Below are 17605 nucleotides of genomic sequence, written 5' to 3'. Positions count from 1 at the left end.
GCAATATACTAAAAGTCATATATTTGCAAATAAGTTTAGAACTATTTTGTCGCTTGAGGGGAACATTTAACAAATCAGCTCAATACAGCAGTTCTTCATGTGTAGAATATGGCCAGGATCTTTTCCAGAGAAGAAAGACTTAGAGGAAGGTTTTAATTTCCAGCCAACAAAGAATTCAATTTGCATACAGGTGTTACAGGGCATCTCTCTGAATTCATGGATCGCTGCTAGTTTCAGATGTCAGGACACAGAGATGGGTCAAAGGCACTGTGAGATGACTTGAAGCTAGTTAAAGGAGTCTGAGGTCAGGGCTCTTAACATCAGCTCTCTTGTTTTCCATCATGCGACACCAGATGTACCAGGATCTCATTCAATTGCATTATTTCCCACTGCAACTAAAGGAGAAGGTTGGTTTCTGCACAAGGCGATTGACTACAATGCTTTTTGGGTTATTCTTGGAGAGAACAGCTTCCCATCTCTGGGTGCAGGATGGGATCCACTTGCTTAAAAGCACAGAGCAAAGATCACCCATTAGGATTGAGAAGGTGCAAGGAGGGCTGGCATAGCATGATCCTTCCCCATGTCTGCAAAGGCTCTGAAGCAGTACTGTTTCCATTCACAGAAGAAAACTGCACAACACTCCCTTCCAAGGCAGCACAGGCCAAAAAATGGGTCCTTGTTCCATCCAAAAGACAGTTAAGCTTTGGTTTGTTCCTCATCTTCTGTTGCCTGAATGGTTTAGAGAAGGCATAGTTCAGCTGGGACATGTCTCCACCCTCATAAAGAATTACTAGATACACTTTCTTGGCCTGCATTTAATGCAGAGGCACCTTGTGCAAAAGAAACTACAGTCTGCAGAAGGTCAGGGACACTTTGGAGCAGGAAACTCCTATGTGTAAGTACCTGGTTTTCAGGAGGCCTGCCCCAGATTTTGTTAAGACTGTGTAGAAACTGCAAAGAGTCAAGTTACTTGATCCCTGTGTAATGAAATGATCAGGGGAAAAAGTCTAAGATCGCTAAAGAGTTTTCTTTCTTCAGACCTCCAACTGTGTGACCAGAGGCAATCTTCTCTCTGTTAAACCAGTTCTTAGTAGATAATTCCCTGAGAATTACTGATGCTTTATAAATTGTCAGATCTGCTTGTTCAAAACAGTTTAGCATTCAAAGGGCTCTCTGCATAAGACTATCTGAAAACCATCTTGAGTATAAGAAAAGCCTTTCTCCAGAAGTCTTTAGAGAAAACCTAAGGAAGGAGAAACAGGGAATGGGACCAAATACTAAAGCAATGATTGCTGATTAATATACTGTTAGGCCACCTTTTAGAAATGGACTGGGACTGTCTCACAGAATTGCTGTTTGATCCCAAGCCTGTTAAATATTTAAGGAGAACAGATACTTGATGTCCCCTTCTGCACTCAAACACCAAAGTATCCATGACCAGACTGTGGTCTCTTCATTCTTCCTCCAAGAAGAAATCCTTGCAAGTGTCAAATATATTTTTCTGCACAACAAAACCCAGAGAAACTAATTTCTTAAGTCAAGTCCTTATTTTAATTCTGTACCACATAAAATTATCATGAGCCTTCTGGTGAAGAAAGCCTTCAGAGGCACATACCCAATGTCTGCAACTTGCCAGGAGCGGAATACAGACCCACCACACCTGGTAGCTACCTGTTGTGGCTGTTCTGGAATATATGTATTGTAACAAATTGTACTTTACTAATTGTACTTCAATAAGGGATTGGAATAACAAGGGATTGCACCTGATTTCACAAGTGTATTATTGCCCTGGATACCTATGACTGATTTTTAAACGTTTTTTAACTTTTCTAAATAATATATATTTTCCCCCCAATTTCTGTGTAATGCCTTGGTCTCTTCTCACACTTCTTTAAACAGCACTTGCATTCATACATCTCAGTCACACAACTCAAGCACCTTCTGTTAATTATAATTCCTGCCTCAGACAAAAGATCAGGCCAGCGTTTATCCGCAGGTCACTCCAGCATCCCTGCATCCCTCCCTGCCGGCATCCCTGGGGCGCGGCGCTTCACCGCTTCACCACCAGAGGGCGCTGCCTGAATGCCTTTGAAAGATTTTCATGCCGAATTTAAAATCAGAAAAAAAATAATCCACCTTGAAAACCTTGTTATTTAGAAAAGGAGATGCGGCTGTGGCATGAAAGAAGAGGAATTATTGAAAGACTGCCATACAATGTAATGCCTCATATCTTTGCACCACTTCATTCTAGTCTCATCCAATCTTGTACAGTCTGGTACAACAGTACAAATTAAGCTTTGTTGATTTAATCAAACAAAGCCATCTTGAATCAGAGTGCTTATGCCAGCTATTGAGATCCACAGTACAACTCTGATGGCCCGCAGTTTGAGAAGAAAAGGCAAAATGGATTTTTATAGCTAACTAAGAACACCTAGTGATACATGATACCGCTTAGGATAGAGCATGATATTTTACAAAATTACAAAAAATTATTTCAAAATTAGTGTCCATTCATACTAATACTAAGGCTCTGTCTCTTTAAAAACATAACTTCTGCTTTAACACTGATTCATCTTTAGGTTGTCTTCTCTTTTTAATAGTGATTTCCATCCTAGTTTTGCTTTTCAGCACCTCCTTTTGTTTACAACAGAAGGTCTTTGCTTTCCCCTTAGTTATGTCCAATGCCTTTCCATGACACATTATCATGTATCCTGACACATACGTTGCGTGCATGGTAATGCACAAATGTGCATCTGCGTTTCCCATTAAATGAGGGGTTCAAAGCTATTCTTGCATCCAGACTCATCCTTTTCAGACTGGAGCTGAGCTTACAATTCTCTGGAAGAGAAAAGCCAAAGTAAGCTCCTTAACTTAAAGCCCAGCTTCTGATCCGTGGGCTCTAGGCAGATTGGCCATAGGAAAGCTTAAGTATGATCTCACTTAGTTCCAGGACTGGCTTTTCCAAAGTACAGAATACATTCACAAAGCTACAGCTGAGCTACACTCAGGCACGGCAAGGCACAACAGGACTGGGGCCGAGTTTGCTGTGCTAGAGGTCTGCTGCACAGCATCATAAAGACCTTAACAACCAAAGTATAAATACATTTATCTATGGATTTTATCATGGAAATGATAAAATTCCAGAGGCCTGACTTGCTTTCACGGCACTGGGGCTTGGCAGTCCCAGCCACAGATAACTTCCCATCCAATTATCAAAACTCAAAGTAGGACACAGGCCTCACAGGATGCCAATGTATCACTCTTCTAGACACATGCACTTTACTCAATAACAAGAAACCTAAATTAATATGGCTATATTAAGTGCTCTGTTACCAAGTTTGTCAGTGAAGAACTAGTCCATGCAATCAGTGGCACCTACAGAATTTTGGTTCGCCCTACAGTAGACACTTAACATTTGGTATCACACAGATACCCAAACTCATGTGTCTCATGAGCCTGAGTGTGAGCAGAACTCCCCTCTCTTCCCTCAGTGCTTTAAAAAAGGCAACTTTCAGGAACCTTAGTTCAGAGAATAACACTGTCAGACACATGCAGAACCCAACCCAGCCTCTGGAGCCCCACCTCCATTTTGCCACTTCATTCCAGCCTACTTCCAGATGGAGTAGAGAGTTTATTTTTCTTCTTTCCCTAATAGTCAAAATACCCTTAGTGTTTGAAAACGGCACATAAACAGATGGATCACAGGTCTCAGTTGTGTTCTTTGCCAGAACTGGGCTACATTTGTGATGTAAGATGAGGTTATCCTGCTCAGGAGGTGAGTATGGCATATAATTTGTTTTCCCCACATGAACAAACACCTGTTGAAGATGATAAACTGATGAAGTGCACACAACCTCCACTGTTCTAGAGAGTCAGATCTTCTCCTGCACACAGGACCTACTCTTTCAGGAATGCATTTCTGACTAACCTATTTGCAGTGACAGTCTGTCAAGCCAGAATGTGAGAACATCTCATTTTACCGATGAAGTAGTTTCTACTTCACAAAAGAGGAATAACAACACTCCTGACACTGGACAGCAAAGCCAGAAAGCTCACATAATTTCTCCTTCTTGCAGCCCTTGGTTTCCGAGGGGACCCAGATCAGAGGAGCATCTTCCTTCTCTGAGATTTTACCTCCTGAACCATTAAAGAGCAGAACAGTATGCTGGAAATGAGGCAGTCACCTAGCAGAGCCTGAATGTGCAGACTGTTTTCCTGTCTGAAAAGGTGGGCTGCAGGCAGTCATACAGAGCTTCTTCCATTGCTGCACAGCAGTGAGGGATCTGTCCTGGGCAGAGGCCAGGCCATGGCTTTTCTCTTTTCTCCTAGGCGCACCTTCAGCAAACAGCAGGTCTGAAGGGCTTTGGAGGGTCCAACCATTAAAGGCTACATGGGGCTGACACTCCTGAGGTGATGTGAGAGTCTCTGCACAGTGGAGGAAGTGTCCCAGAGACCTCTCAAAAAAGATTTGGCATTGTCTAGGTCTTAATCAACTCCAGAATGGAAAAAGCAGCACAAGGAAAATGTCTCTCAATGCCTACAAATACCTAAATTCAAGTTCAATTATAGCAGGAGGACGGGGAAAGTAAAGAGCACATTTTTTTCTCAGGCTCCAGAGCCAAGATCTGTGTGTTTTTGAAGTCATCCTGCAAGGAAGAAAAGGCTGAAGCTGACTGTGACCTAAATAAAGCAAAAGAATTATGTACTTCTGATCAAAGGACTGAATGATGCATATACACATCTCCCTAAATAATAAAGTTTGTGGGGGAAATGACATGTCATTATTCCTCTGAAATAAATCAAATTACCTGTTCTGAAAAGAGGAGTTAATCTGTTTTTTATTCAGTGAAGAATAATGCCACACTATTTCTTCTAAAATTAGCAGCTGACAAGCTGAGACTTCAGTGAACATAGCATCTGGCTCTCTGGCACCACATGGACTTACCAGAGTGAACCCTTCCTTTTCCAATTTTATAAGGTTTGTTGGGCAATAGCCATTACCACAAAGAACATCCACTAAGCTCCAGACAGCAGTAGGTTTAAAGTACCTCAGAGTTTCTTTCTTGCTCTCTAGAGAAGCAAATGCAGAAAACCTGATAAGGATATTTTGAAAAAAAGCTGAAGAATACTGAATGGACTCAAAGTCCTCTTTTTACCCATCTTTCCAACCAGCTGTACCCTTCATTAGTTGTCTTCCAAAAAAGAAGCAAGCATGGGACAATCTCATCCTAAAATTCTGCATTTTGACATTTCCAGTATTTAAGGCAGGCAGTGAAAAGTGTGAATTCCGAATGCTGAAGTCAGACTCATCCAAGTAAATAAGAAGTTTCTTATTTTCTATTCTCAAATTCTAAGGCTTCAGATGCTGAATAACTGAGCCCATAACTGTAGTAATGACTGAACAATTTATCTTGAAAAGATAATGGCTATGTTTTATCACATGAATGCATAGAAACAGTGTAAAGACTTCTTCTCTAAGCTGCTCTCCTGAGGAATTTCTCTCTGCTGCTCATCTTTAGAGTGACAGTATGAAAGGCTCAGCATTCATAGAGAGGCTTGGGAGATTGAAAACCTGAGAATTCGTTTCCATCACACCTGGGAGACCAAAACCACAGGGCTTATTTACCCCCTAGAGAATTTCCAATTAAATAGCCTTTCAATGGAATAACCAAACTTTCCTGAATCTCCTTTACTGATGCACAGCCATAATCATATCCAAGTTATGTGCAGAGAATTCCCTAGCAGCAGATTGGAAAGAAAATATAAGTTACGCTTTCTCTTCCTCACACACCTGAAGGAAGTGATTGGGTGATATTTTCTCTGTGTTTTAACATGTTGAGCACCACTATTGCTGATGTTTCTTCCTTCGCTGTGATGACACAGAGAATAGGAAAAATAACAAATCCAGTCACCAAAACCACATATTTGACCTCTTCCATCACAGTTTTGGCCCAGGCAGCTTAAAGTGCATGGTGGTTTATGTTTCCACTTATCTTTGTTCACACAAATGAGAAACAAGTGACTTTCCTCTGTGCTGGAAGGACCATTTCAAACCACACTGCCTCTTTCCTCATTGTCCCGACTGCCGGGCTCTACAGCATCATGCTGTTGTTTGGGGATTTTTTCCTTGAAGGGTAGGAGATTGTCATCTTGTCTAGCCAAGAAAAAGATTTTGTAATAGTTGGAGAGCTCCTTGGGAAAAAAGCAAGAAGATCTTACTGAAAGAAGATGCTTCCTCAAGTGAGGCTGTCCTGTTCAGAAAGACAGGTCAGCTCATGAGCGCTGGAGTTGCTGAGGGACACAAACACAAAGCCATGTCTTAAATTTCCCATATCCATAGGTTCTTGCATTGGATAAAGGCCATGTGTCAGAGAGGAAGGACACCCCCTGCATCTGATCTAACAATGAACTCACGGTAATGCTCTGGGGTTGAGCATTAACTGGTCTTAATCAAAGAAGACAAGGACTCAGGGGCTTTTCTTGAGGCTTCAGCAGCCCACAGAGAGAGAAGCAGAGATGAGCTGGGCTGATCCAGGGAGGCTTCTGAGACAGCGTCTTCCTATGAGCAGGCAAAGCTCTCTGGACACACTGCTCAAGGAGCGTCATCCAAGCAAAAGGGCTGTCTATGTTTGAAGGCACTATTTCAGTCCACAGATGACCAGGGTAGATTTGTGCTCCAGGATAGCAGAATCTGAGCATCTAGCTCAGCAGTTTCTGTTTCTGGTTCCTAAGGCAGCTGCCTTCCTAAATGCAGACCTGGTAACCCAGTTGCAGAAGAAAGCTAGCTATGTTTTTCACTCTGTTTTCCCTGACAGTAACTTATATTTAGACAGATTTACCACCACCACCACATTTTGAACCTACTTGAGTGTTTTTCTTCTCTGAATGAAGCTTGGTAAAGTTCTACACTATCTTCTGCAGAAAATTACTTGGTTGTTGAACTTTTCTTGATCCTTCATTGTTAATAGCAAAGATTATGGTCAAGACTGGTATGAGCTTTTCCTCTTCTATCCGCTTTGTTCTAGTGCATAGACAACATCAGGCTAATGTACAGTTTTGCTTTCAGTTTAAATGGCACCACTGACCTGCATTCAGCATCCTGCAGTACAGCACTGGCAGATCAGCACCCCCCTGCCACTCTGTGTATTTACTTATCAACAAGAGAGCCAAACAGCCAACAAACAGCTCCATGAGTACAGATGCCAGCATGATGTCAGCAGAGAGAAAGTAGGACTGTCCATATCAGAGTATGCAAACCTCCTTTTTCAGTACATGGAGCTAAGCTGCAACTTCTCCCTAAGCTTCACCTACAGCAGGGGGACACAATTACAATGACCAAACAACTGAGGGCAACTTTCCAACACTGCCTCTTTACAAAGCACAGAATTAATAACTTCCCTGAGAAAGCAAAAAAAATCGAAGCACTATTTTAACTACATTCATAATGATTTATTTGGAAAAATGTTCTCATTAAACTGCTATCTGAGCACAACCCATTGTAAGTCAGAAGTAGTTTGGTTCCACCTGCATTTAAAGTGATTTTTATAACTCTTGTCATCAGAACAGCCATTAATCACATAAACAATACCTGGCTTGCAGAAAATACATGATAAGCAGCCATGTTATGACTTACTATTATTTTTATTACATTCTTTAACTCAAATGCAAATTTTCTATTAATTTTTTTTAAAAAAAGCATAAATCTTACCTTCAGATTGATGCGTGGCAAGAGGTGTCTGCGTCTCCTTGGAGTATGATACCACCTCTCGAGGTAAGAAATCAACCTGGGTAATCTTTGACACCCCTAGTTTGTGCAGTCTGCGTCTAAGGTAGAATACATGACATCAAAAGGTTAGTCATGCTAAATGTAAATCAGCAGCAGGAACAAATGTTTGCTGTTATGAACAAGATAAAAAATACTTCAGTGTTTGTTAAGATGATACACAACACAGTATGCATGAGAAGTACCATACTGCAGTGAAGAAAAATTAACCTGGGAACCATTTGCCATAATAAAGTACAGTTGTTGAACCTATAGATCATGCTGCTGAGAGGGATTGTAAATGGGAGAGAGAAATGGCCTGCTTGTGCCCCTCTTAACTGCAACAAAATTCTCTTTCATACCATCATTACTATAATGTTCCGCCTGCTCAAAGGAGTTCATCCTCAGCCTGGGATACAGAGTTGTGGAAAGAGAACAGTGGTGTTTAAACCAGGATGGATTAGGACTGCCAAATGTTCAGCTGGGAGCAGTAACAGAGTCTTTAGCTGGCAAGGTGGGTAATTTCCATAAAGAAGGAGATTCTCCCTTCCACAGAAGTCGTTAATCATGGCATTGATGTAGGTTCATGATTAGTGGAGTCTTAATGCTAGGGCTGGAGGAGAGCTAAAACACAACCAGAGCAGGGCCACTATAGCCTTCTGTTTTGTCTACTTCCCTTACTTTAAATAAACCATATGAAATAAAACAGTGAAGCAAGCTAACTGTAAGTGAAAAAGAAGAGAGGCAGCTGAGCATGGTCATGAACACTTTTAGTTCTCACAGTTCACTCTGTGAGGGAAAAAATCAGTTTATTTCCTGAATATTATTTGATTCACTGCAGGGAGTGAAGAATATACAAATGGTTACTTGGAAGTGTTTTACTGGAAAAAATGCCAATTTTAGCAGAGAAAAGAATGCAAATTTAATAAACAAATGAACTAAGTAAGACCAGTTACCTATATCAGCAAGTGTGAGCATGCTTGTGCATTTATGGGGAAATAAATTCCTGGACACAATGTTTCTCAACTTGTCACATTATTGAAGAGAACAATTTGGAAAAGCAGAAAATTCTTACACATTATCCATATCCTCTTCATTTTCCAGACTGCTAGAAGAACAGAAGTCAAAGGGCTTCTGATCTGATTAATTTACAGTGGTTTAGGTATTCAGTTAAGATTGATGTCTGAAAGGAAATGCGCGTCTCAAAAGGAAACTGACATCATTGGGTAGCACCTACTGAAGTTTTCACCTGATTAACACTACATCAGCTATATTTTTTCTAATCTATTTTACTGCCAGAGTTGTTATTAAGCTGACTGCAATTAGATTCAGCAGGTAATCAGTACAAATCAGCTGTATTGTGTAACAAACCACTAGAGCAGAAACAGTTGTAGCTCTGAGTCTTTCCTCTTTTCAAAGAAGAAAAATTAGCAAGTCTCCCTCCTTACAACCATCTCTGACTTTGCCAATATGAACAAAATCTACAGTTGTCCAAAAATTCTACAGAAAAACTTCTACCTCATTACTGGGGGCAGAAAAGTTTCTTCAGCTAGCAGAGGTTTCAGTAGTTTGACATTTTTGTAGGTGCTTTAACTTAGGGTCTGTGTGAATTCAATCTTTAATAAATATCTCACCCCAGACAACTCTCATGTGCCTTTGCTTCCCTCAGCACCAGATGTGCAATCTGTGTTGCCTGCTTGGTCAGTTTGACTTCCCTGTGTAAGCAGTCCCCTACTGCCCCAGGCTACTCTTTCCATTTACTGAGGTTCTTAAGCCTTTGCATTGAAAAAGTCTCTTGACAGGGGTCTTGGTTAAGTATAATCCCTAATTAATTGTCTAATCTGGACCTAATTAGAACCTCACCTAATTCTAAAACAGTTTCACATGAGGTCACTCCGTATCTCCTGGACTGCCTGAGGATGGGGAACATGACCCTAACAGAGATCAGGATTTAACCCCTAGCTGGGTGTATTGAACCTCTTTGCACACTGAATCCCAGAAGTGAGCTACTTCCCACAGCACTGTGCTGAGACAACGTGTGGAATTTTTCATCTAAAACACTTCCAATTCAGGAATTACTGGTGCCTGTACAAATGCCTTGTGCCACCTGTATTCTGGCAATTACTGGGAGGTCTTTCTTTATCTGAAGGAACACGATCTACTGATTGCTTTTTGCCTGTGTCAAGCCACCTCTAATGGTTCTCATGTTACTAAAAGTTGGCCTAGCCTTTGGTCCCAAGCACTTAGGGACAACTGGAGCATCCTTTCAGTAGCTGGACTCTACCAGATATGGGCTGTAATGTTCTAGTCTCTAGTTCTTTTTAGGGCAACACTAAATGGTCTATTGTTTTCCCATCCCCATTTTTCATCTGAGATGCTCATAAAGCTCATAAATTCAATGAATATTCATCTTAGAGAGCACACAAGCTTGGAAGGATTCCTTTCCAAACTGCCAATGGGATGTCAGTAGGAGGATAGTGACTAAAACCCACGCATTAAAATCGGTTCTTCTGTCCACAGGTATCACAAGAAAGACGTATCTGCTAGAAGTGTTTTGCTACACACATCAGTTAATTGCTGACTGCAGGATTTCTTCTGCATTGGTTTTGTTGGGGGCTTTTTTGCCCTAGTCTCAGGACACCAGAGGGAAGTTTAACTCTGCCTTAGGTTTGAAGACAGTTTTCTTTCAAAAGAGGCAGGACTTTCATTAAAATGTACACCTGTGGATTTGCTCTTTGGCATGCTTCTTTTCTGTCTTTGCACTGACCGCTCATAAATGATTGAAGTCCTGTAGCTACACACAGAGTTATCTTTTCACGAGTCAAATAAAGGAACTTGCTTTGCACAGCTGTTTGAGAAACCTTGCTCCTAGGAGTGCTCATCTTTTAATCCAAACTTCTGTAAAAAAAGCAGCTGGGATTTCTAAAAGGTTTCTGTAGGTTAAAACAGCTCAAAAAACTCTACCTTTTTGGTACAGCCCAGCCAGAGTTGCTGAATTGTGACCTATTTGAAGTCACACTCACATGAAAAACTAAAAACATTCCTAGGAGTTCTGGATATGGAGAAATACTTTTGTTTAGAAAGCTCCTTGGACACTTTCCTTCCAATCTTTCCTAGTAAATAGACCTAACACACCTAACTGCAGCTGGGAGCACTGTCAATCAGCAGCTAAAGGGAAGCTGTTGTTTTTCTTACAGAATGCTGAATGAAGCAGCACATGAACAAATAAAAGCACAAGACACTTGCTTGGAGACTCAAAACAACCCCCTAAGTTCATTGGTAGAGCAAATTTTTCAGTGTAGTGATTTGTTTTTGCCTATGACTCATGCTCTGAAGAACTTGAGATACTGCTACCTATCCTTTTAGAGGAACAGTTTATCCTGAATACCTCTGCAGACAAGCATTTCTACATTATCTAAATTAACTATTTTTTTCACTTGTATGGCATAAAGAAGTTCCATCCCAAACTATAAAATATTCATTTTAGTTCTATAACAATTTTAGAAAAGCTTGATAGGCCTGAACTCAACTAAGATGCCAAATATTCTTGGACTATGATCATACTTAAGTGCCCAATTTTAAATGCATACACAGCTCCTAAGAGAAAAGGGGACATAATTACTGCATGTGGAAACAGCAATAGCAGGCAGAAAGGAGGGGGAAAAGTATCTTGCAAATGATTCAGAGAGAACAGTCTGAATCAACAGGTACAAACAAAATCAATGTAACTATACATGCACATATATGCCACAATAATAACATTTCATCTGAAATGAAATAGTTATTTGTATTGTGTTTCAGGCAACAGAAACAGCAATTTATCTTTTCATAAGCTTGTTTAAATAGTTGGGCTTTTTTTCCACAAAGATGAATTTGCTGAAGCTTCTTATTTATGAAACTAAAAAAGGAAACTTAAATTATGGTCTTTTTGAGTCAAAAAAGCAAAGGAAAATCACATACAACCAGCTCAACTAGGAAGCATTTTCAACATAATTCTTGCAAAGAAATGATAACAAAAAGAGCTGACATATACCCAAGTTCAGAGTCAGACTGGAGTTGCAGCACTGAGGGGTCTGTGTCCCATTGCAAGGTCCTAGGGTGGTAATCAGCCGTGCAGCGTGAAGGGGAGGGAAAAAAAGAACACACAGAATTAACTGAAAGGATGAACAAAACCCCATCTCCTTAGTTACATGCTCTATGTAGTACATTCAACCTCCCAGTGCAAGCGACAGACACCATATGTCAAACAAGGTTTGTACGTCAAACTGAGACAGGGCAGGAAATTTATTAAAATTACATATTATTGATAAACAAAGGAAAGAAGCTGGATTTTCTGTCACATATTGATAAATGAGACATGGGGTGGGTTTTTTTTCCTTTTCCTGAAAAATTTCTAACTCTTTAACTTAGGTTGATGGATTCACAACAATCTGTAAAATCTGCAGGCACAATTTATTTATGTTTTTGTTATAAGGTAGACTGAGAATTTGCCATGAACTCCACTGAAGAGTTTATCCCTCCACACACTCCTGAGACAGACAGTAATCCATCCTGTACAACACTGCTCTGGGCATGAACATCACATAGTACATATAACAAACAGCACACTGATACCAGCTCTGACATACTCTGAGGGCATCTGGGACAAACAAATAAATACTTCTTTTCCTCCAGATAAAATTCCTGGGGAAGAGGGCAATAATACATCTGGGAAAATCAGTTCTATTACAATCTCTTAATGGACTGCTGTCAGATGAGGCTATCACCAAATGTACAAATGTTCTAGTGGTGTGGTCTGAAGTGAAGATGTTGCTCCTTGCATAGCAGGGCACCTTGCCATGCTACCAGCTCTAAAATGCCTTGCAAACATTCACGGAGCCTTCACGGAGTCTTGTGAAATACTCAGAATCCTCCAATTTAGAAATGCAAAAATTGATATATTGAGGCCAACATTTTCAAAAATGCCTGCTCCTTCCTCTGTCTTAATTTTACTTTATTTTTCCACACTCAGGAAGCCACATCTTATATGCAAGAAAACTGCTGGAATCCATGACAGAATCAGGAACACATCTTTGGCTCCTGAGCACCTTTTCCTGTTCTCACTAGCAGAGGCTAAAGCAAAGTGCAGTGCTCCTTCACTAAGCATGCAAGTCATGAAGACATGCTGGATAATGATAGTTGTCAAAATTAAAAACTCCCCTAATTCCTTCTGAATACAAATTCTGAGGATATAGAGATCATAATATTTCCAGGTTCAGCCAAAACCAGCCATATAAGCAGCTGTGTTCAATATACACAAGCCTTTCTGCAACAGCAACCTCTGCAAATGAATCACTGATACAAACTAACAAGAGACTGAATTAGGTTAGAAATAGATCTCTTAAAGCCAAGTAATTCTACCTCCTGTTCTTAGTAAACTCACCCATTCTATTACCAATGTTAACTCACTCTCTGGAGAGACAGACAAGGGCATGTGCTGCACTTTTGTCATTTCAGAATGAAAAAGAGTAAATCTCAAGCCCCTGTGCACATGAAGAATGAAAAACTGTACTGCAAAGCTGCCTTCTCATGCAACGTAAGGGCACTCATTTTCCTCAACTTCTTATGATCCATAGTAATGTTTATCAGAATAAAAGACTTAATCCTGATAAACAGAGAAAAGCTTCTCCAAAACTCAGCTGTATTACAAAAGGTCAGAGATAAAATAATACAGCAATAAAGAACAGATTTTTCCCTTGTAACTTCACTGCAGCGTAAGTATAGTGGAAAATGGACAGAAGATCTGAATGCCTGATGCAAGGCAAAGGCATCAATGACTAATGCCTTATAGATATTCCATTAAAAATGCTATCTGTGTGAAGATTACTCTTGTAATGTCAGCAAGGTCAGTAGCATATATTAGATCTTTCTATCTAAGTGCCAGTTTCTAATTTTATTGCTGCCTAAGGGCTACTTGTACGTTCATGTCCAGGTTTTCCAAACTCTTAAAAGAAAATATACATAACTCATTTCAGTTTCCTCTCCCCAACATTCATTTTCAAACCTACAGAATTTGTAGGGGGATAAAGGCTATTTCATCAGAAAGAAAACTTTATTATTTGATTAGAGCAAGAACTTGCAAGAGGTCTCTAGAAGTATGGTCCCTAGGTTCCACCTCTAAGAATCCAGGCCAGGTCACAAGAGAGGACACCTTTACCTGGTACCCAGATAAAAATGCTGAAACAAAATAAATTTAGAGATGTCCCACACTCAAGACAGCACTCAAATCCCAAAAATATGAAAAGAGCAACACTTATGGTTTGGGCCATCACATGCATACACGTAGTAGAGACGTGTTCTTCCCTTAGTATTTATTATCTGGATTCTGACACAGAGCCTTCACCTTTCTGGACACTGATACATATTTATAATAGCAATTCTCCTTGGCTCCTGATTGTATCTGTTTTCAACAGTTTTAGTGCTTCTGCAAAACATTTCCTAGATCTGTGCTCCACTGTGCAATGCTGTGTTACCACTTGCAAAGGCCTGAGAAACAGATGAGGAAGCCATTTGCTGAGTTGTCCTCTCCAGCTTGACTGAGCAATGCTATCAAAGAAAATGAGGCTGCAGGTAGCAAATCTTCAGATTTCAAGTCTCTTGCCCTGGGAGACAGAACACAAGTGGCTACGCTCATGTAGCGGAGGCTGGAGAGCACAGGAAATGACTCTGTGTTTCAAGGAACACTACTGATTTGTTCTTTGTCTCTTCCTGGCACCTGAAGAAAGTCATCAGATCAAAATGAAAGTGAGTGAACAGTAAAGATGTAATCTGGACCTGCAATTTAGCCAGTTTCCATGGCAATAACATCAAAAAAGAAAGAAATAGATTATTTGAAGATTAGCAACCCAAAAATGATATTGAATAGCCTGTGCTGTCATCCTGACTAGAAAATTAAAGCTAATCTGTTGTGATGAACATACAGTGCGTACGACATTCCTTGATCGTATGGGTGAGCATCATAATTACGCTTGTTCTCAGTGAGGATTTTGAAATGTCACTGGATCTCAGCAGAAAAGCGGTTGCCAACCTTTTTCCAGCTAATGCATGAGTTCCTCCTCCAGACACTTCCTCAGGAGGAAAAGGATTAGGTGTTGTTGCTCTTCTTTTTTCTTTCTTACTTCTTCATAAGAGAAAACTGCAATGGCTTGACTTCAAGTCACCCAGACACAGAGGCAGAGGAGGTAATGCCACAGACCCTGAGGACAAGTGTATGGCCTAGGAGTCAGCAGTCAGGCAGAGGTGCTCCCACTCTGGACTCTTCTAGAGAGCACAAGTTGGTCAAGTTTCCCCAACTGGATTCAATGGATTTTGGCACAGGTCTATGTAGAAGAGATGCAAAACATCTTAGGTGAACATTTTTATGGGGGAAAGAGAGGAGCATTAGACCAAGCAGGTAAAAGCAGTGGTCCCTTGCAGTCTCCAGTCCTGCAGACTCCTCCCATGGGTGAAGGGAGTGACACAGGCATGGGAAGGACCCTGGAAACTCACTGAACAGCACAGTCAGGGCTAAGCCAGATCAGTCCGTCTCCCCCACCCAGACCGCACTGACACTATTCTACCCAGAACTACCCAACGCAGTTTCAGAGCCAGTTGCTGTTATCAGTCTCCCACACAGTGGCAAACTATAGCCCTGTGTCATGGTCCATCCCCCTTTTACATGTTCGGTGCACAACAGCTGACGCTGGCTGACTGAAGGATAAGAAGCTGTATCACCAAATAACAGATTGTTCTAAAGCAGCACAAAGGGAATGGGGGCTGTTAGATGTTGCACTAAGAAGTCAAGGTACAACTGTTATTACCTCTCTTTAAACTGATCTGCTTTCACTCTCCTCCTTTGGATAGGCATCTCAATAACCTATTTTTCTCAAATTTAGGACAGTATTAGTGCTGGTGCTGTTTCAGCTCTTACTACTGAAAATACCAGATAATTTTGACACATCATCTTTTAATAACCTGTAGAAAAAAACCAACAAGAGGAAGAGGCCCAGATGTCATACATTTACTAAAGGATTGGATAATAAAACAACACTTATCTCTTCCGAACTCAAGTTCAAAGCATTAGGAAGATGTTCAAAGCACAGTTCTAAGAGGATAGAGAACCATTGCAAAATTTAAGGTGGGAGGAATTTGAACAGAAGCATTCCCTTTTTTGTAGCATTGTTATTATTACCATGGAAAAACAGGCACTGCCATATGTTACAATGCTCTGTGTAACCTTACTTCCAGAAGATTTTATTCTGATTGCATAATGTCAATTATGTCGATTAAAAATGTGGAAAAGACTAAAATAAATAAACTAAAAATAAAATAAACCACTTGAAACCTGTTGGAAAATTCCCAACATCAGAATGCATTAATGAAGCATAGAATCTGACATCCAAAACTGTCTGGAATCCGTGAGAACTTCACAGCTGATTTAAGCAACTTTGGGTCTGGCCTTAGCAGTAGTGTACGAAACATGTAAGGCATCAGTTCCAATACACACACTTAGCAATTTGCCATCATCAAATGATATTTAATATTTGTAATCATGGTCATACTGCAACAGAACTTGGCTCTGGGTAAGTGCCCCAATCCAACACTTTTCATGTGCAACATACTGACAGCTTAGTTCTGACTCTGCTTCCCTGCAGCCAAAATCAAATCCTTCCTCATCTGTTGCTGATGCTGCAGAACAAGTGTTCTGCATGACTTCTTTTCTCCCCCCACTCCCCTTTCCCAGGTCAAGAGCAACCAGGCCTGAAAAACCATGCTTTTGAAAAAAAGGCTACCCACAGGAATAATAGCAAACTCTGCTTTCCCAGGGTTTCTTGCAGGGCAGAAACCTCTTTGCAGCCTTGCAAATCACACCTTCAAGCAGAACTGGAGGAAAGCAAACACCATATTCTGGCATCTCCTGTCACCAAGAGCTATTGTGCTCTCCAGACCAGGAGAAAACTGCACTGACAGTGTACTGAGACCCGAGGTATCTGCTGAACTGAGATATCCATATGTGTCCCTAATGAAACACCATTAGATCTGACAGGCCCCAAACCAAGCATCTCCCCTTGCAGCAACAACAATGTCCTAAAATGACCCTTCATATGGTAAATAGCAATGCCCTCCTAACCCTAAATTCAGTGATGGACTGTGCCATGACTCCACAGATTAGGCTGTGCCAGGGTTTTTCAGTGATCAAAGGCCAGCCCACTAAGCGGAGCACAGACTGTTACTACACTGCAGCAAAGAGACCTGAAATGAAGGTGGGACTCACACAGAGCATATGGACTCTCCTATCCTGTAGGAAATCCCAAGGTACCTTTGCTTACCAGAGCAGTATTTCTAAAATTATGTGAATGTGACTAATCTCATTCTCCCCATCTATGGTAGGAGGGGGTCTTGATGTTGCAGGAGGTATTTACACAATCTTCAGGCACCTAAAGGAGGAGCTCCACCAGCGAAACATTACCATGGACTCTTCCATATAAACAGAAAGGCAGGAGAGATTGCTCCACGCAGCAGTTCCAAGCACCCAACTTAGACTCCAATTGTGAGTAGGTATTAGAGGTGGTTGGTATCTTAATTGTTCGCTTACTTTCACTTTGATCTGCTGAGAAATAGATAAGGAAGCCATCAGCTACTACTTGAGAGCCTGCAGGCTTCAGTCTGCTTCATGCTTTCTTCTCTTCTAACTTCAAATGCAACTAGCAAAAGTAGTGAATTAGGAAATTAGGGAAAAGGAGCTAACCAACAGGCCCAACACAATTCTTGCTTCTGACTTTGATGTAAGGAGGAGCCTCACGTTTAAAACTACAGTTTTAACCC

The 17605-nt window shown here is 40.9% G+C and overlaps 1 protein-coding gene across 3 annotated transcripts in view; it reads right to left on the bottom strand.

Moving 5' to 3' along the window:
- The window catches only part of LOC138106369 (cytoplasmic dynein 1 intermediate chain 1), a 192141-nt gene that overhangs the window by 140550 nt on the left and 33986 nt on the right, over positions 1–17605 (bottom strand). For all 3 annotated transcript variants that reach the window (XM_069006876.1, XM_069006878.1, XM_069006877.1), the window contains exons 5-6: positions 11796–11855; positions 7709–7824 (exon numbers count right to left, since the gene is read on the bottom strand). In XM_069006876.1, the coding sequence (XP_068862977.1) occupies positions 7709–7824; positions 11796–11855 (176 nt within the window). The remainder of the gene's footprint in view (positions 1–7708; positions 7825–11795; positions 11856–17605) is intronic.

This window comes from Aphelocoma coerulescens, chromosome 2 (genome assembly GCF_041296385.1).
Source record: "Aphelocoma coerulescens isolate FSJ_1873_10779 chromosome 2, UR_Acoe_1.0, whole genome shotgun sequence".
NCBI classification, from domain to species: domain Eukaryota; kingdom Metazoa; phylum Chordata; class Aves; order Passeriformes; family Corvidae; genus Aphelocoma; species Aphelocoma coerulescens.
The sequence above is the reverse complement of the archived record's forward strand: the minus strand, read 5'-3'. Positions and strand labels throughout refer to the sequence as shown.